At 36.8% G+C, this 17,925-nt stretch overlaps 1 protein-coding gene across 2 annotated transcripts in view; it reads left to right on the top strand.

The window, feature by feature from the left end:
• Positions 1 to 17,925, top strand: part of DNAJC17 (DnaJ heat shock protein family (Hsp40) member C17) — a 968,483-nt gene that overhangs the window by 317,662 nt on the left and 632,896 nt on the right. For both annotated transcript variants that reach the window (XM_044074193.1, XR_006365217.1), the window contains exon 8: positions 4,460 to 4,537. In XM_044074193.1, coding sequence (XP_043930128.1) covers positions 4,460 to 4,537 — 78 coding nt within the window. The remainder of the gene's footprint in view (positions 1 to 4,459; positions 4,538 to 17,925) is intronic.

Below are 17,925 nucleotides of genomic sequence, written 5' to 3'. Positions count from 1 at the left end.
ATTAGAGATCTGTAACTAATGAAAAGGTCGCTGATAGCAAACAACTTTATATTTCACTGTTTCATGAAGGAAAAAATATGCTATGCCTTGAAGGATGTGATTTCTGTTTTTTGTGCAAACAATAGCCTTAGCTATGCATCTACATACTGTACATTGGGAAGCTGTGTTGAATGTATATAATGTATATAATGCTTTGGAAGAATAGTTACAGGAAAACCTACATTTGAAGTACTTATTTCTTTGAAAAATGTCAAATCCAAATCCCACCAAACCCAACAGAAATACCCCCCCCCCCAATTCCTCAGAAACAGGTAGTTTGTTTCAGTGTTGTAAAGTTTTACATATTGCCTTATATTCTGAGGCCTTAAGCTGGTTTATTATAGTGTTACAGTGCTGCAAGCATTTATGATTAGTAAATATTGTTAAGCAAGTTTTGATACCTTGCAAGGGCACAGCTGACACTCACCATATACCAATAAAACAGTATTTGCGCCAAGTGCAGTATCTGCATCTTTCAGAACGTGGATAACGATAGGTGGAATTTGGTGGTGTAAAGTGAACCTGTGGTTACGAAGCCCACCAACCCCCCCCCCCACGCACCTGGAGACAGATATCATATGACGGTGGCAAGCATCACTTGAAATAGTAATTAACCTTCTTGAATTCCCTCTCCAAGACATTAAAAAACTCACAAAATTAAAAAAAAACAGTAATCCAAACAAGTTGGATGAAGAGAAAGGGAGAGAGAAAGAGAGTTTGTGTGTGTGTGTGTGTGTGTGTGTGTGTGTGTGTGTGTGTGTGTGTGTGTGTGTGTGTGTGTGTGTGTGTGTGTGTGTGTGTGTGCGTGCGTGTGTGTGCGTGTGCACGTGTGTGTGTGTGTCATGTAGGCAGCCTGAGAGAAAGGAGTGGCAATATTTTGAAATGTAGGCACATAGTATGTGGCCACATCTCTCTCTCTAAAAATACTGTATTTCTGCCAGTTTGTGAACAATAAATTAAAACCTGAGAGTTAGGCTACCTTGAGGTATAGTATCCTGCCACTCTACTATGACAACCCCCTTCCCAGTCAGTTGTACAGATCACTCACCTTTAATTCTGCACAGTGCTATTCTTGTGGCTTGGGGAGGGAAGTGCTGTCACCTCTACACCTTCACTGGAAGATAATGTGCTTAATGATTCCCAGACAGCGCCGTTCATCTATGAAGTGTCTCCGAGTCCTCTGCCATGTTCAGACAAACTCCCATTCCAATTTTTCACCTGCCTTGTCCCAGTGCTTATTTTACTGGGTGTAAAAGCCGATGGGACCAGCTTCAGTGACTTAAGTTGGACTCCATGTTCCTAAATGAGCCGCTTTGCTCCACAAAACGATTCCGAAGTCTGTACAACTTAAGTGTGCCATGCTGAGCATCCATCAGCCTACATTCACACACACAGTACACCACACGTCTTTTGGAATTCAGATTCACCCGGGTGGAACATGAAATGTATGCATCTGTGTGACTTACGCAAAGAGCTTTCTTAAAGAAGAACGCTTGTTAAAACGAAAAAAAAAAGTAATTTTTTTTCCTTTAAAAGAAAATATTTTAGTTTTTCCAGACAAAACAGTGCAGTGTCCGTTTTTCGGACAGTGTCCCTTAATTCTGGACAGTCTGGAAGAATTCTGGACAGTTGGCAACCCTAAAACGACACAACTCTCCCAATTTGTTAATTATATACAGTGTACTACTTCTTTTCTTAGGTTTACCTACAAATCTTCTAAGACAGCTATTGATTTCCTTGGTATATCAAGATTCAGTAATAATGATGACAAGTATTATGGCGATGTTACTATGTTAAGACATGAACTATATCACAATGGATATAAGAAAAAAGAAGTTGATGACACCATTAAGGAAAGTCTTAAATATAGAAAGAATAAAGCAAGACCGTATTTTTCTAATCAAGTTCTTGAAACAAGGCTTCCTTGTAGCTCCTATAAAAAACGTGATGTACCCCTCTCACTTTGTTATACTAGTGATGCTACTGGTATTCTTAATATTATTAAGTCAAATTGGTCTATCCTGCATCTTGATGAAATTAGAACAGTGGTGGGGGATAAACCTAGTTTTGTCTTTAAGAATAAGAAATCACTTAAAAGACAGTTTTCCTACAAGAATAAGAATTATAGAGAGATGGATAGAAATAATGATAGTTCTGTAGAAACATGTAGGTGTTTAAAGTGCAACTTCTGTTCTTTCATAGATACGCTGCCTAACTTTTTTCATCCTGTCACACAGATTGAATATAAGTTTAACATCAAGGCAAATTATTGTAGTAGGAATTTAGTTTACTTGGCCTCTTGTAGGGCATGTCCATGTTTTTATATTGGCAAAAGAAAAAGGTAATTAATGGAACGTATAAGAAAACATTCTTATTGTGTTAATATTAGAAATGCACGCAATGCACTTGCTAAGCATTATATGGGAGGTAGGAATGAACATTGTTTTGGATTCAGAGTTATTGAACTTATTAGTATAAATAAACATGGTGGAGATCTTAAAAACTTCACAGAAACTCGTGAACTGCACTGGATCATAACATTGTAAGCAGGTAAGCCTCCTGGCTTAAATGGAAGGGTCTCTCTAGTTTTGAAGGCAAGGGGTCTCTCTAAATGAGTTTTTATTTTTGATTATTCAGTTTTATCAGCTGTTTTTTATTGGCCAGTTTGAATTAATTGTATAACTACTTGTATATTAGGTAGTTGTCTGTTAGTTGAATTTCATGGTCTGAAGAAGCACTATTTTACTGTGTGAAAACGCATACCTGTTTCATTAAATAACTTGGATGCTATGCTCCTGGTCATGTTTCTGTGCTTTATTGTATTTTTCATAATTATATGTTCAAATGAATGTTCTGTATTTCCTATTGTTAGTAAAATATCATCAGCAGAGAGTTGAATCTTTAGTTCAAAAATCCTGTTGTGATACCATTAATGTTCTTATTGGATCTAAAACTTTTAGCAAAGGGTTCTGTAGCCAATTCAAAATGTAAAGATGATAATGGACAGCCTTGTTTTTTTACTTTTTTGTAATTTAAAGGAATTAGAAAGAAAATAACCTGTTTTAACATAAGCACAACAGAAACGTTGTTAGTGTTTGCACTGTTTAGTATAGCAATCTGTTAAGATTATGCTTTTGTGTAATCATTGCTTAGTATGTACAAAAAGAGAGATATGATTCATAATAAATCCAGAATATATTTTGAAAGAAAAGAAAATTAATTTGGAGTTGCAGAAGAAGCAAAAAGTAGTGGAGTTGAATGTGGATAAGGTTTACCCAAAGTCATAAGAAGGTGGTTAAGGGAATAGAGAAAGAAAGATGGAAGTATATTATGTACTAGTATTGAACAACTGAGGTGTGGGAGAGAGTGAATGCACTTTTAAATAAGACACAGTAATCGGAGATAAAACCAAAGAGCTACCTGATGTAAAGCTGTAACTGAAATATGGATAACCTGGCATTACTTAGTTACATGAATGTTATTGGATTGAGCAACCACTGACATATCCATTCTGGAGGTGGTTGATGGCTTGGTCTGTTTAGTGAATGCTGGTTGCATTGTGCCATGCCAGCAGTGTACCACAAAGTGCCAGGGATGAGTGCCTACCAAACAGCATGTACACTGTAACTGGGAAATCGAAGCAAGCAGGAAGTCATGTATGAGTCATACAGGACCATTATTGTGTCTGTCCTGCATGTTCATGCTGCTTCAGAGGTGTTGGGATGTAAGTCAGACAGAAAACTCTGAATGGCTTCCTAGATTATGGAAGCTCACTCGGGCTAGGGTTAATAATATGAAAGCTAAATGTAGGTATGCAGTGAGGAAAAAAAGATATGTAAAAAACCCAGAGAAAAATAGGTGAAGTAGGTTACCTAGAAAATAAAATAGATAAAGGCAATAATGGAGCTTATAACTGTTCTGGGAGCAAGGAAAAAATCCTTTTTGGGCCTCTAGGAAGAAGTGGTGCAGTATGGTGGTGGCAGAAGGTGTGGGTTTAACTAAACTCATCTTAAATCGCAGATGAGAACTGAAGTAACATAGCAATAAAGAAAGCTATCTTCAACAGTCAGTGTTATGGCTGATGTGTAGAAATGATCAGCTTAGGCATGCAGGGCTAAGGGAACTAAATTACTGGTTCCTGAGTTGGGAAAGAATGAGAAAAACTGCTGCCAGATCAGGTGCTGTGATGAGACTAGAATGTATAGTTTTGCACTGAGGTTGACTTTGTGCCTTGGGACCTTTCTGAGTCAATATCATGGCATTGCATGCATAACATGTCTAAGTTTTCTGCCTGTATTGTAATTATTAAATGGAAGTTTAAAAGTGTACAGAATGAAAGCAAGGTTAATCAAGTAAGTATGATGAAAGAGAATATTTATTGATACATTTATTTGTTTCTTGTTTTTATGTGGTTGTCCAGTTGAAGTGGAAGAGCAGCAAAAATGATGAGACAAATGGAGGATACTCCGAAAATATGCTACAGAGACTGCTACAGAAGGTGAGTATCTTTTCTCAGGATTCCCTTAGCAGACAGTATTTAACAACACAGCAATATTTCTGACTTTAAGGTAGGAATGTGGGAAAACTGTACTGAATCTCTGGGTGAGATTAAGAAATATGATGGACATGTCCATTTTTAAGAGTGTCATAAAAGCTTCTTTTATGCTTTGAGTGACAGCTACAATGAGCTTGACCAGTTTTCAAGGCACACTCTTCCATGCTCATTGCATGTTTGTCTGTAATTTTTTTTTGTTTTTTTCACTTGGAAAGCTACATTGAGCTGTTTGTTCAGAGGGTATGATCTAAGGGCTAAAGTGAATGACGTAAAACAGGAGACCTAAACGGTGGAGAGATGGGCAGTCTAGAGAGTAGGAAGGAAAAGAGAGGAAAGTATCAGCTGTACAAGTTGGTATTTCATTTTGAGCAAGCTAGTCCCATCCAGCCTTGTTTCATTACAATGACACTTTAAGAGGGTGCCACAAAGTAAATTGCAGTTATTTTTAACAATGCACAGTCAGATGTGATCATAGTCTGGATAATAATAAAATGAAATTTATGTGACAGATGTATAGAAAGCCAACATTGCAGCAAGTCCTTTGAAACTAGCACTTAAAGTGTACCAAATAGTAGTAGAGTATTATCTTAAAGCATACTAAGTGAAAATGAATGTATGATTAATTGCAGATGTTAGTTTTGAGTGATACTTAGTACCAGTGGTCTTAAAGAACCATTGTGTTACAACTTCTCAGTACTTTTCAGCCTTTAAGTGACATTCTGATATGACTTTTTACTATGAGACCAAAATTAAAATATGCAATGTAGTCTTTGATACATACCAACATTTATGTCTGACTTTACATAAGACGAGTTGCAACATGTTTAATTGTCTTACTGCTTGTAGATTGGAGACAAAATAGAGGAGAGCAGAACTTCATGAGGACATGAAAAACTATAGTAGTTCAATTATGTTTGCATTACTCTCACAGAGTTAGGAGTGAAGTCAGAGACTAAGTTACCTTACTGGCAATAACAAGCAGCCTTTCTATGGCAAGCTTTCAAATACAATTAAACTCTAATTTCATCAGGGAAATGAAAAGGTGATATGCTGTAGAAATGAGGCGAGTAGTGGAAACTGGTATGGCAAATAATTAAATAATGGTGAGAGTGTTAATAACAATGTCTGTAGGACATAAAAACATTATCTATGTATATGAGCTTAATGTGGGGTAGTTTCAGTGGTACATCTATGCATTTGGTCAGTCTGTTGTACTTGAGAGGTACAGCATTCCATACTTTGCTTTATAATTAATTATTTTTTTCTGCGTTAGTATTAAGCTTTACTATTGTACATTACTTGTTATGCTAGATTAGTAAAGTATTCATGATAATAGTTGAGACATACAATTCTGATGTAAAGAAGGAGGTAGGAAAGCGATGAGTAACACAAAAGTAGAAGACCATATTTTTGACAGCATCTTTGACTGTCACAGTAAAGAAACTAGTCTTCACAGGTAGATTTCTGGACATTTCAAGTTTTGTCCATGGTTACACGGTGCATAGCAATCCTTTTGTTCATTTAACTGGGCTTTACAGGGGGAAAGGTTTGAATCTAAATTCAGAAAAGTGTATTTTTCATAAGCAGTTAGCTGTAGTGACTGCTTAGTTTAGCTAGACTGGCGGATTATAATGAACTCACTCTAGGTACAGTTTTACATTAGCCTACTTTATTGATGGAGGAATGAATGGGAGAGCATGGAGGTACATTTACATATGTTTTTCTTATCTGTGTAGCTTCAGTTGATATTTTTGGGTGACTGAAGCCACTCTCCCTCTTGCTGCATTAAAGAGTTTCACAAATTTGACCACTCTGTTGTCAGGGATTTGTCTTGTCCCTCTTGTTGATGGCCTTGACTTGATTTCCTCACATAATACTAGTGGTGGGTTGCTTTGATGCCACCTTTCAATACAGAAGCAGTTGGGCTGGCTCTCTTTGAGTCCATGTTGTGGATTTTTCCCCTGCTTAATACAGATTTTGTGTTATAAATATTGCTTCCTCAATGTTCTAGTTCTAGAAAATGGCAGAAGTCATTTCCTAAGAAATTGTGTCTTTATTCTCCCTCTTAAGTGGAAAGTATGTTACCACATTCTTGATCATTTGCAGCCATCTCAGCTATCAGCAGAATGGGCTAAATTATGAATCTGGACTGCTTTCATTATTAGAGATGAAAGGGCTAGTAGAACCTAATGGTCTGTTTAAAAATGTAAACTTGCCAGTGTGAGCTTTAACATTTATTTACTTATTCCCCTTGAATGCGTTAATGATTACATATTTTGTAATGGAAGAGTAAACACTTCCCATTGTTTAACTTGCATGGCCTTTAAAGGACAACAACGGGATAGTAAAGCAGATTGCTCAACCTGCTGTCTCTTTTAGTCCCTGTTCGTTGATACAGCCTCGAAAAATCACCCAAGCAGCTTTAAAAACGAATCCACTCAACTGTTTTCCCTGTTAGGCTTCCTACCTTTCTGTACTGTTTTACTTTCACTTTGAAAACCAAGGTGAAAAACCTCTAGCTGGTTCTGAAATGATGATGTCACATCTGCCAGAGCTCATGCTCTAGCTACCGGAACGTTTCCTCCCCTAAAGTGATATAATCCCCGCCTGATTTGCATGCTGTATAGAGTAGCCAGTGGAACTCCCACATTGTGATGTCAGAGCAGCCTTGCCCAGCCCACTCTTAACCTAGCAAAAATGTCAAACTATAATCTCACTTTTCTGAAGAACCCTACCAATATGTAAAAAAGTACAGGCAGAAGTACAGTAGCAGCTGCAAAAACTAAGAGCATAAATTTGCAATGACCATGCATAGACATTAATTGCATGTTTTTACATAAGAAGCAGATGTCTGTCACAATTAATCAACAACACTACATCAGATTACAAGAAGTATGCAATACCATAATTTTCTTAAATTACCACTTAAAAAAGCATGTGGGTGCTGTCATGCAAGTCTATGAAATATTTTGTGTTTATAGTGCATCATTTGTTAGCTATTTAACCAAACAGGAAGGAAAAATAAGTGGGAGTTTGATGCTTTGCAAAATAGTGATTATTCCCAGTGCTGTGGAGCTTGGTTCTAAATTTGACAGGAGGAGTGCAACAAAAAAAAAATCTCCCACTGTAAGAAAGGAAAGACTGACAAGAAAACTGTACATTAGTCTGGTCACCTGCTGTGACCTGTCAATCACATGCAGCTAATGGGTCAAATTACCCTTAGCTCTTTGACAGCTAGGGAAGGTAGGTGTGAAGTAGGAGGGGAGATACCTTGAAGAACTAGATTTCGGCCTTCACAAAAGAAATCAAGTTAGCATTTCTAAGAAGAAAGAACAATAACATGCACCTTTCAATTCTCTTCTGCAGCATTTGCACTGTTTGTGTTTGAAGTAGTCATTGAAAAAGGATAAAATTTTAACCAAAAGTAGGTGTATATAACACAGCAATGAATGCCTGTAAAATCAGTGGACTGACAGGAGCTTTAGGGAAAACTTGGCAGATCTGATGCAATTTTTTGGAGACAAACAATGCATTTTGGGATACTTAGAGGCAGACTAAAAGTCAGAATTATTTCAAGATGCCAGACCCCATGTGGTCAGAGTCAGAAATTGCTTATAAAAATATCTAAAAATCTCTAAATAGTCCCAGAGTGGTGTTAAAATGTAGGAAACACCAAACCATGATGAAATAAACATGTTTTTGAGTCTCTGGGTGCGGTTGTCCTTTAGGTTCCTCTATACCTATCCAGAGCAACAGATGTAGCAGTGCAAAGCCATTAAGCAGGATTCATGAGAGTGCCATTGCTTTCTCATTTTTTCAGACATTAAGGTTTCTTTGTTAGCTTTGCAGTATGTTTCCATTTCGAGTGTCTGCCTAACATCTGACTCACCACCTGTTCAAGTTCAGTCTTTCTTCGATTCTGTATTTAAAGACTTGACATGAGAATCTGCTTTGATTTTCAGAACATCACTTGCCCTGTGACTGTGATTGTCAGTTTTCCATTACCAGAGATCAAGGTACTGTCTCCATGACTACTAAAATAATTTGGGCAGTTTGGTATTAGACAAATTAAGATGCAATCCTGTAAATCTGAGTCCTAGCTATAATTAATAAAGGCTCCAGTAAAGTTTCCTGTTAGCTGCAAGATTTGACTTAACTTGCAAAAACTACAGACTCATCAATGTAATTAATCAGTTTCGTATTGTCACAGTAATAGTCTGTCAGTTACAAAGACTTTAAAAAGCAGCAGATCCATCAGTGTGCTCCAAGGAACCCTTATAGTTACAGATAGAGGGAGAGAGTTACTATTTTTTACAAGCATAATGCAACACTACGCTCAGCTAACAAGATTCTAGTTTCCACTATTAAATTTAACAACAAAGCTGGAGACTCACTTTTCACCACCACAGTAGGAAAAAGCTGGAACCAGCTTCCTAGTGAACTTTCCTCTCTTGCTTCCACTCATCCTTTTAAAAAGCATCTTAAAGAATATCTTAAAACTCACTGGCTTTGTCCCTGCTCTAACCCTGACTGATATCTCTTTCCCCTTCTTGCTTTCTCTACACTTCTCTACTCCACTGTTCTATGTCACATACCTGTAATATTGATTACCTTCTTACTACTTAAAAAAAAAAATTGATAAAAATGGTTTACAATTCAAAATTTTGTTCTTTTGATTGCTCTCTCAAATGATTGCTCTCTGTGTTTGATCTTAGCTTTAACCTACTAAAGGACTCTGTACAAGTTTATCTGAACCTCAGTGTAACAATGTGCTGTAATTCATTTGACTATTACTATATTATTGTAATCTTTGTCACTGCTAATGCTTGGAGCTTTTCTCCCCGGGCCTCTACTGAAAATAGGCATATATCCAGCTAGACTAGCCTGGTCAACAAATGTAAAATAAAATAAATAAATAAATAATATGGTCCCTCAAGAACATATCGACAAAAATTACATTGCCCACACTTAAATATCCCAAACTTGTTACTCGAATGTGCTAAACCCCGAAAAACCTCTGCAGGACCTTTTTCCAATATTTTCTTAATACTACCATTGTTTCTATAGACAAAGTTAGGCTTACCCCTAACACCTTGATCAAGTCAGCATTCCCTTCCAAAATTCTCCAGTTCTTTTGCATCATGTTCCTAATAGGACAATCCACTGTCATATCTAAACTACAAACGGTACCTTGTATAGGGCTAGTGTCAATAGCCCTTGCTTTACTATTCACAAAAGGTACCCTAAGTATAGTGGGATATAATAAATCTCTCTTGTTCAAAATATCTGTGCTGAGAGCACAAAGATATTCTTTGTCATATTCCCTTTCCGAAAACATGTGGGTGATCGTATCAAACTCTTGTGCCAAGTCCAAGTGTGTAGCTGTCATACAAGTATGTATGTACTGTTTGTTAGGAATATTTTCTTCATAAAAAAAGGGTGATTGCTCTTATTATGCAGATACCCGTTAGTAAAAGTTTCTTTTCTATGTATTTTACTATCAAATAGCTTTGATGCGTGATTCCATTCTAAGGCGACATCTAAAAAATTGACCCTACCTCAACACTCCCCTTCTACAAACTGCAAAAACCTGGACTTGGCATTAATGTCGTTCATAAATTGTCCAACAATACTGTCATTCCCCTCCATTCTAAAAAACAAATCATCAACGAATCTAACATAGAAAAATATAGTATACTCCTGCCTTAATTCTGCAAGAATGGTTGCTTCCCAAAATGCCATTACGGTGTTTACATAGGCCAGTGCAGCTGGAGATCCCATCGCTATGCCTTTGTGTTGCTTGTAGTAAACGCCATTAAATATGAAATATTTGTGATCTAATACAATTTCAGTCAAACTACACAAAATTTATCTTGTTGTGCCCTAAAGTACTATTGTCAAACAAAAACTGTCTCACAGCCTCCACCCCCTCTAAATGGGGTATACTAGTAAATAAGGACACTACATCGACAGTCAAAATAACATGTCTTTGGTTATCAAAAACAAAGCTTGAAAAAAAAAAACTGTCTCAGTTTGTCCAGAAAATCCCAAGAGTCCTTCAAGTAAGAGGGTAATTTCTGCACCAAAGGATTTAAGACGGAATCTATGACCAAAGCTATTCCCTCAGTTACAGAATGAGGCGAATACACTATTGGTCTAAAAGGAGGTTCCATCAAGCTCTTGTGAACCTTTGGAATACCGAAAAGTACCCATACTTTTGGTTTCTCAATAAGAAAAAAGTTATACATTTTTAAATCCATTGTTTGACTTATTAATGCTTCATACAAAAAGGAGTGAATGTACTGACAACCTTTAAAGATGTCCCTTACATTTACCTGAAGATACTAGTCAGCATTGTTAAGTAATTTTAAAATAACATTTCTGTATTGTTCATTACTCATGACCACAATGTTTCCTCCCTTGTCACTTTTCATGTACTTTAAGTCATTCCTACTCCTTAATTCAGATAAAGCCTTTCGTTCAGAATTCGTTAAGTTGTCATGCCATTTCCTATTCTTGTTACAATTATCTAACCATGTTATGTTGTCCCACATTCAACACACCCTTAGGGTGCCAGGGCACCTAACGTGTAAAACAAAAGAGGTAGTTTACATCAGCGTATGCAGTGGGTGTGAGGCATTTTATGTAGGGATGACCACCCGTACTTTGAAGGAGCATATGAGGGAACATTTTTACAGTATAAAAAAGAGGGACACCAACAGTGCATTGTTTAAACACTCAGAGGAGTGCAAAAAATATAAGACATTTTTATTTTCTATATTGGAGGTTGCAGAAGCTGACCCTAGGGATAGTGATTTTAAAAACTACTTGGAGCAAAGGGAAACACTTTGGCAAGTGAAATTGGAAGCGGACAAGAGACCTGGTTTAAATGAAGCTTTTAATATAAAATGTTTTTTTTTAAATATCGAAAATTAAAAGTTAGAAAAGTTTGAAGGAGGCTATATTACTACCCCAGCATTGTTTGTTTGCTTATTACGTGGTTCCAATTGACAGTTTTATGTTCTTTTGTAAATACTTTTTACGTAAGATTTTTATGATGAATGTTCCTTTAATAGCTTCATTGATTTTAACTAGGTCACTTGGTCTTTGGGATATGTATGTAGGTGGTTATTTGAAGTTCAATTGTTGTTCTGAAGAAGTCTGTTATAGATGAAAGCATGGAATAAAGTTTTTGTACGCTAACGTTTTATGGTTTTTCCAGTGTTCATTGACCATTGGAAGCCTTTGCCTTTTGGAAGTTAATTAGCAATAATGGTATTACCTTTCTTTTTGCTTCTTGCAAACTCATGTTGGTCTTTGTGATGTTGTCAAATGTCAGTCTTCCCTGAAGGATATGGACAGTGATATGGGCTTACTAGAAGCAGCATCAGCAAAGCTAACCTTTAGTCATCATACCACTAAACATCTTGTAGTCATGATTCAGAGCTGAGATGGGCCTATACGAAGCTAGCTTTAGTGGGTCCTTCCCTCCTTATGCATTTGCATAATTGACTTCTTCCAACTTTGAGTAGTTTGCCTGTATATTAGAATATTATTAAAAAGTGTCTGCTGCACCTCATCCTATTTTCCTTCTTCCATACTTTGCACAGGTTATTCACCTTTTGCGTGGTTCCCTTGGTAATGTTTTAATTCCTCTTTCAGTATCACGGTTTTAGCTTCATCTTCATCTATCTTAGGCAACTGTACAGCTTCCTTAAAGTCTCACACACACTTGTCTCTCTCCTCTTACCCTGCTCTGTAGTTTGGAGACCTTTGTAGTAATCCCAAATTGCTTTCAAAGCTCTTTCATGGTCTGAGTCATTTTTACCCAGTTTTAGTGCCCCTAATTTTTATTATGTCCCTCTACAACTTCCGTTGCCTAAGCTTTTGCGACTTAGGTGTCTGTTCAAAATAGAACTTTCTCATAGTTGCTAATTTCTTCGTATTCAGTTTCATGGGAATTATCTCTATCTTTTCCTTAATTTACTTCATCTTCTACCCCTCTCCTTGAGATATATTTGTCTTTCTCTGTTGCTCTGTCTCACACAATTACTTTATCGTTACATTCTTGTCCAAATAGCTTGCTTTGTTCATGTAATGTGATTTGTTCACTAGTCACTGCTTCCCATCCAACTCTCTAAATGTATTTTTTATTATTTCTTGCTTATATTTATCCCTTCTATCTATCTTCACACCTTCTGACTTCCAGTTCTCTAGGTGACACGTTTTTATAGCTGCTGTGATCACCACCCTAAAATTTTCACTTCTCAACTGATATGTGGGAAACTGAAGCTACATACCTGTCTTTAAAACCCTTTTTCATTACTTTCTCATGCTCCACTTTAGGCCTGTCTCTTCCAGCATTATCAGCTGTGGTTCTGTTGTCTTTAAGTAAACTATCACACAGATTCCTTTATCTGAGCCTGTTTACATTCCAGACTAGTAGCATAATCATTCTCTTTGATTACTATCTGGCTCCCCATGTGCAGCCCTTTTAATTTTAATATTAACACTCTCAGTTGATAATATCACAGAATCACAGACTCAAACTCCTGCAATTTAGTCAGGATTTTCAGCAACAAATTTCATGGAAGGTCAAATAATGCTTCAAATATGATCATCAATGTAGCACAAGGCATAGACAAAGCATGCCTAAAGATTACTACACGTGTTGCAACAGGCTTTATTTTAAGTAGCACATTTAGCTCTTTCTTTATACCCTTCTTCCAGTGGTCAGTTGCCACAGCCTTTGTTACAGCAACTTGAAAGGATGCCATTTTTAGTATCTTTATTAACAACACATATTACATATTGTTGTAAGTTAACATTCAATTATAAAACAGAAAACAAACCATTAAAAAGAATTTAATGTATTATTCCAACAGGATTTCTATCTTAACAAGTGATCAACTCATTGAATGTTAGATTGAATAATTCCTGCCTTCCGGTAAACCTCACTCCTCCTCCTCTTCCTAAACATTATTCTGCACGTATTGCCCCCATAGATTCCATTTATTTATATGTAGTTTACTCCTTCCCTTTTCTGAAGATCCCATATCCAGTTGTCCTGACTGAGTCACTGTTGGCAGTATTCTTAACAGATGGTTGTAGCTCACTGACGTCCTGCCAGGGTACCACAGCGTTATCTTCCTAGGACATGCATCTGGATATGCTTATCGGTGTAGGGGTATAAAACCGGATGTGTGTGAGATCCCCAGACTATCTCGCCCCCAGTCTGAATGTAGGTCATTGCACCCGACAGACTGTGATCGTTTGGTCGCTCGATACCAAAGCTTCTCTTGTCACATCAGATAGTGTCCCACTGGGGATCCTTCCTTTCTAAACTTTTGACTGTTTTGCTGTTATTAGATGTCAGCTAGGAGGGATAAGTATGAGTGAGGTAGGCAGATTCTGTACAAAGGCTTGCATATTAAGTGCCTGTTCTGTTTAGGCCCTGAATGCGACTATAAAACCTGCTCCATCTGGCAGTCTTTTTTTCCCTAGAACTCTATTGCTTAGGCTATTCTCACGTAATAACTCCCTTGAGACCCACTGCTCAAATCTCTTGGCCTGCTCCACCATATTGGAAGGCCCAGATGTCTGTGTTCTTCCTAAGAAAAAACTTAAAAGACCTAAAGGTGATTCTCCTTCCATCATCTCAGAGGCAAACGTACCAGCTAAGGTAGTCAAACCCTTGGCTTGCCAATTGTCTTCTTATGAGCCATCTACCGTGACCCATCCTCCAACAAACAGCAACTAATTATCTCAGTGGGCCCTTAAGGAGTCCCTCAGATCCTTATGTGGGAAGAGATTCCCGGTACGCTGATAGAAATACATCAAGGCTCAGAACCTCCTAAGTTGCTACAGGCTGACATCACCCCAAAGAAGAAAAAAAGAAAAACTTAAACACAAGACATCCCCTTCTGTGTCCAGGTAGAAAGGATGGATTGATTTTTCTCGTGTTATTCAAGGCAGTTATGTCTCTAAAGCCTCCATCCCTTGTGGCCCAGCCTTCTCAGGCCACACCACAAAAACAGGCTTTAGATTCTTTCTCACCTGATGAGGAACCAGACTGGGATTTTGACCAATATGTCAATTTACTTTTCCCATTTGCATTCTCCAGAACAGATATCCTCAGATATCCTCAGACTTTCTCCAGATTCCCCCTTGGAATAGGCCTCCTTTGAAGAAAACTTGCAAAGCATGATGAAGCATTTTGAACGGTGTCTGAGGTGCAAAAGAGATACTACAGACTATTAGAGATGGGCACTCCTACACCTCCTCCAGTTCCCCCAGTGCTAGTTACCTACCTAGATGCTTTTCAAGCCACTTCTTCTGCACCTGATGCTCAACCGTCTGCTCCAAAAAAGCTGGACAGGTTCTACAGAGTTCCTGATAAACTAAAATATATCTACAAAAACGCTGTGGCAGACCCAGATGCAGTATCCCTGGCCTTAGACAAATGTTCCAAGCTGCTTCCTGGCACTAATGTGCTACCCAATAACAAGGACAGTCGAGCAATGGAGAGGTGGTGTTAAAAAAGTGTATACTTCCTCCACTTTAGCCTTCAAAGCTATAAACTACCAAACTGAAATGATCAAATACGTAACTCTGTGTTACAGTCTTTAAGCAAAGCCATCACAAAGTCCCAGACAGTGGAATCAAAGCAACATATGCAGTCTCTAGTGGCTCAGGCCTCACAAATAGCCAGGCACAGTGTTAAATGCAGCTATGATGCTGTGGATGCCTCTTCCAGGCTGGCTTCTACTGGCTCAGTGATCAGGCCAACCTATTCTAGAAGATTTCAAGTCAAAGATTCTAAATTCCCCCTTGGATAACAACCTCCTTTTTGGCTCACAAGCTGCCAGCCTTTTCAGGATTTCGCAGGAACAGGGCAAAACAATGAAAGATTGCCGTCAGATTTTGCTTTCTACAGTTGTATTTTATTTTATTTATTTTACATTTGTTTACTGGGAAAGTCTGACTGGACAAAGTGTCCTTTTTAGCGGAGACCTGTGGAAAAAACTCCTTATTTATAAGTAACAGTATGATACATATACAACGTACAGATACAAATGTTGATTCAATCTCAGATACAAGCACAAAATGAAAAATGTGCACAAAAAATGCAACTGCGAAAAACACAGAAAGCAACAAAGTCACCAATAAGTGTCCAGTCACCTCTAGGATAATGTATACTATACAGCGATGAACAGCAACCAAATCCAAAAGTATAAACTGTTTATTGCACAATGAAAAAACAGAAAAATGCCGTAAAATGTAAACGGTTAAGTGCTTTCACCCATCTAAGTGGGCTTCTTCAGAACACCATAATTGTTACAAAGACGCCTTATAATACAAATTTGGCGCCAAAACCAGCTTCATTTAACCATTTCCATTTCAAACTGTTAAAGCCGTATCAACATATATAAGAAAATTGTTCTTACCAACTAAAAAATGCATTCACCTATCTCTAGGTGATATAAAGATATATAATAATATTGTTAAAATATTTATAAAATCAACATATTTATAAAATAAATTAAAGTACCGTTAATCCTACCCTAAATGTTGACAGTACCTGCATATTATTGCGTTTTATTCCAACATTACTTCCTTAACCAAATAATAACCAACTATTTATCATAAAACTCACAAAAATCATGATGACTACATGATGCAAAAAAAATTAAATATTGTTATGTTTAAGCATATGCGTCACTTTTAATATATTCACTGTAGGTGTAGTTAGCGACATGTACAAAAACGTCCTTGTCGCAAAAAGAGTCACCCACAACCTGTTTGTGTGGTCCTATGTCGCTGCTCAGTATATATCATATTAGCACCTTATAGGTGCACTATTTTATATATAAATATAAAAAAATATAAAAAAGTGCCTCTTAATGTACTAATACTTATTGCATAAGACTGACCAATTACTAGAAAATGTATCTGATGAAACGATACTTACAGAAAGACTTTTTACGTAAACAATATATACAGCACACTACTATATCCAAAGATGATCTAACCAAAATGCTATATAAAAAAGTTATAAATATTGATTACTAATATTTCCTCCTTATGTGATTTTTTTTAAAAAATACTAACTATTGTGTGTGAACTTATATGCCTTCCCATTACAGGATATGTAAGACATAGAGATGTGGTACTAATTCATTTCTAATATAGGCTTACAGGAAATAAAATCATTCATCCCAGGTAGTGACGTTGCATCTAAATATAACTGCCACCAAGTTTCCCTGTAGCTCAATAAGGTCTTATAATCTCCTCCCCAGGGGTTATTCTTAATAGTGTCTATAATAGCAAACTTAAATCTGTGTGAATGGCCTTTCATTTCTATATGCCTGTATAAGGCATTTGTGGGGTCCTTCCTACTAATATTATACATGTGTTCATATATGCGTTTTTTTAAGACATCTCACTGTCTTCCCCACATAATAACATGCACATTCATTACATAAAGCTATATAGACCACCATTTTTGTGTTACAATTCCTTTTAACAAATTTGACAGTGGGCTTAAATAAATTTTGAATCACCACTTCTTTTTTGTCTATTATGTATTTACATTGATTACATGATCCACATTTTGTAGTACAATAAGCCTTTCCATTATTTCTGTCCCTATTACCCAATTTTTGTTGTTCCAAATAACCTTTAATATTTTTCCCCATCTTGTACACTATTCCTGGTTTAGAACCCATAATTTCAGAAAGGCAGGAATCCCCTGTAATCAAATACCAATAATTGTGTATAATTTTAATCAATTCATTAGCAATTGGACTGTATCACATGATAAAAGATCTCTGATGAAGGTCCGTTCCATTTGACTCCCTTTTGGTATTACTAATGGATTTTGATCCCTGATTGATGTCTATAACAGATCCAAATAGGGGTTTATATTTTTTACCCCATTCTTGTAAAACATATTGCCCCACATCATACATCATTTCTGAAGGATAACCCCTTTCCTGAAATATATTCGTTATAAATTGAATTTCTTCTACTAGTGTATTAAAATCTGACATCATACATAGGGCTCTTGTACATTGCCCTTTGTAAATATTGTATTTCAACTTTGTTGGATGAAAACTACCATATTCAAGATAGTCACTGAAAAATGTACTTTTCCTATGTATTTTGGAATGAAGACCACCTTCATGTTCATATATATATATATATATATATATATATATATATATGTATCCAAATAGGCGATTCCTTCTTTACTATAAGAGGATGTGAATTTAAGAAATTCACTACTGTTGTTCAAAAACTGGATAAATTCGTCTAGCTTTTCCATACTT

Source organism: Protopterus annectens, chromosome 6.part0 (assembly GCF_019279795.1).
Source record: "Protopterus annectens isolate FY-2018-M chromosome 6.part0, PAN1.0, whole genome shotgun sequence".
NCBI lineage: Eukaryota > Metazoa > Chordata > Ceratodontiformes > Protopteridae > Protopterus > Protopterus annectens.
The sequence above is the reverse complement of the archived record's forward strand: the minus strand, read 5'-3'. Positions and strand labels throughout refer to the sequence as shown.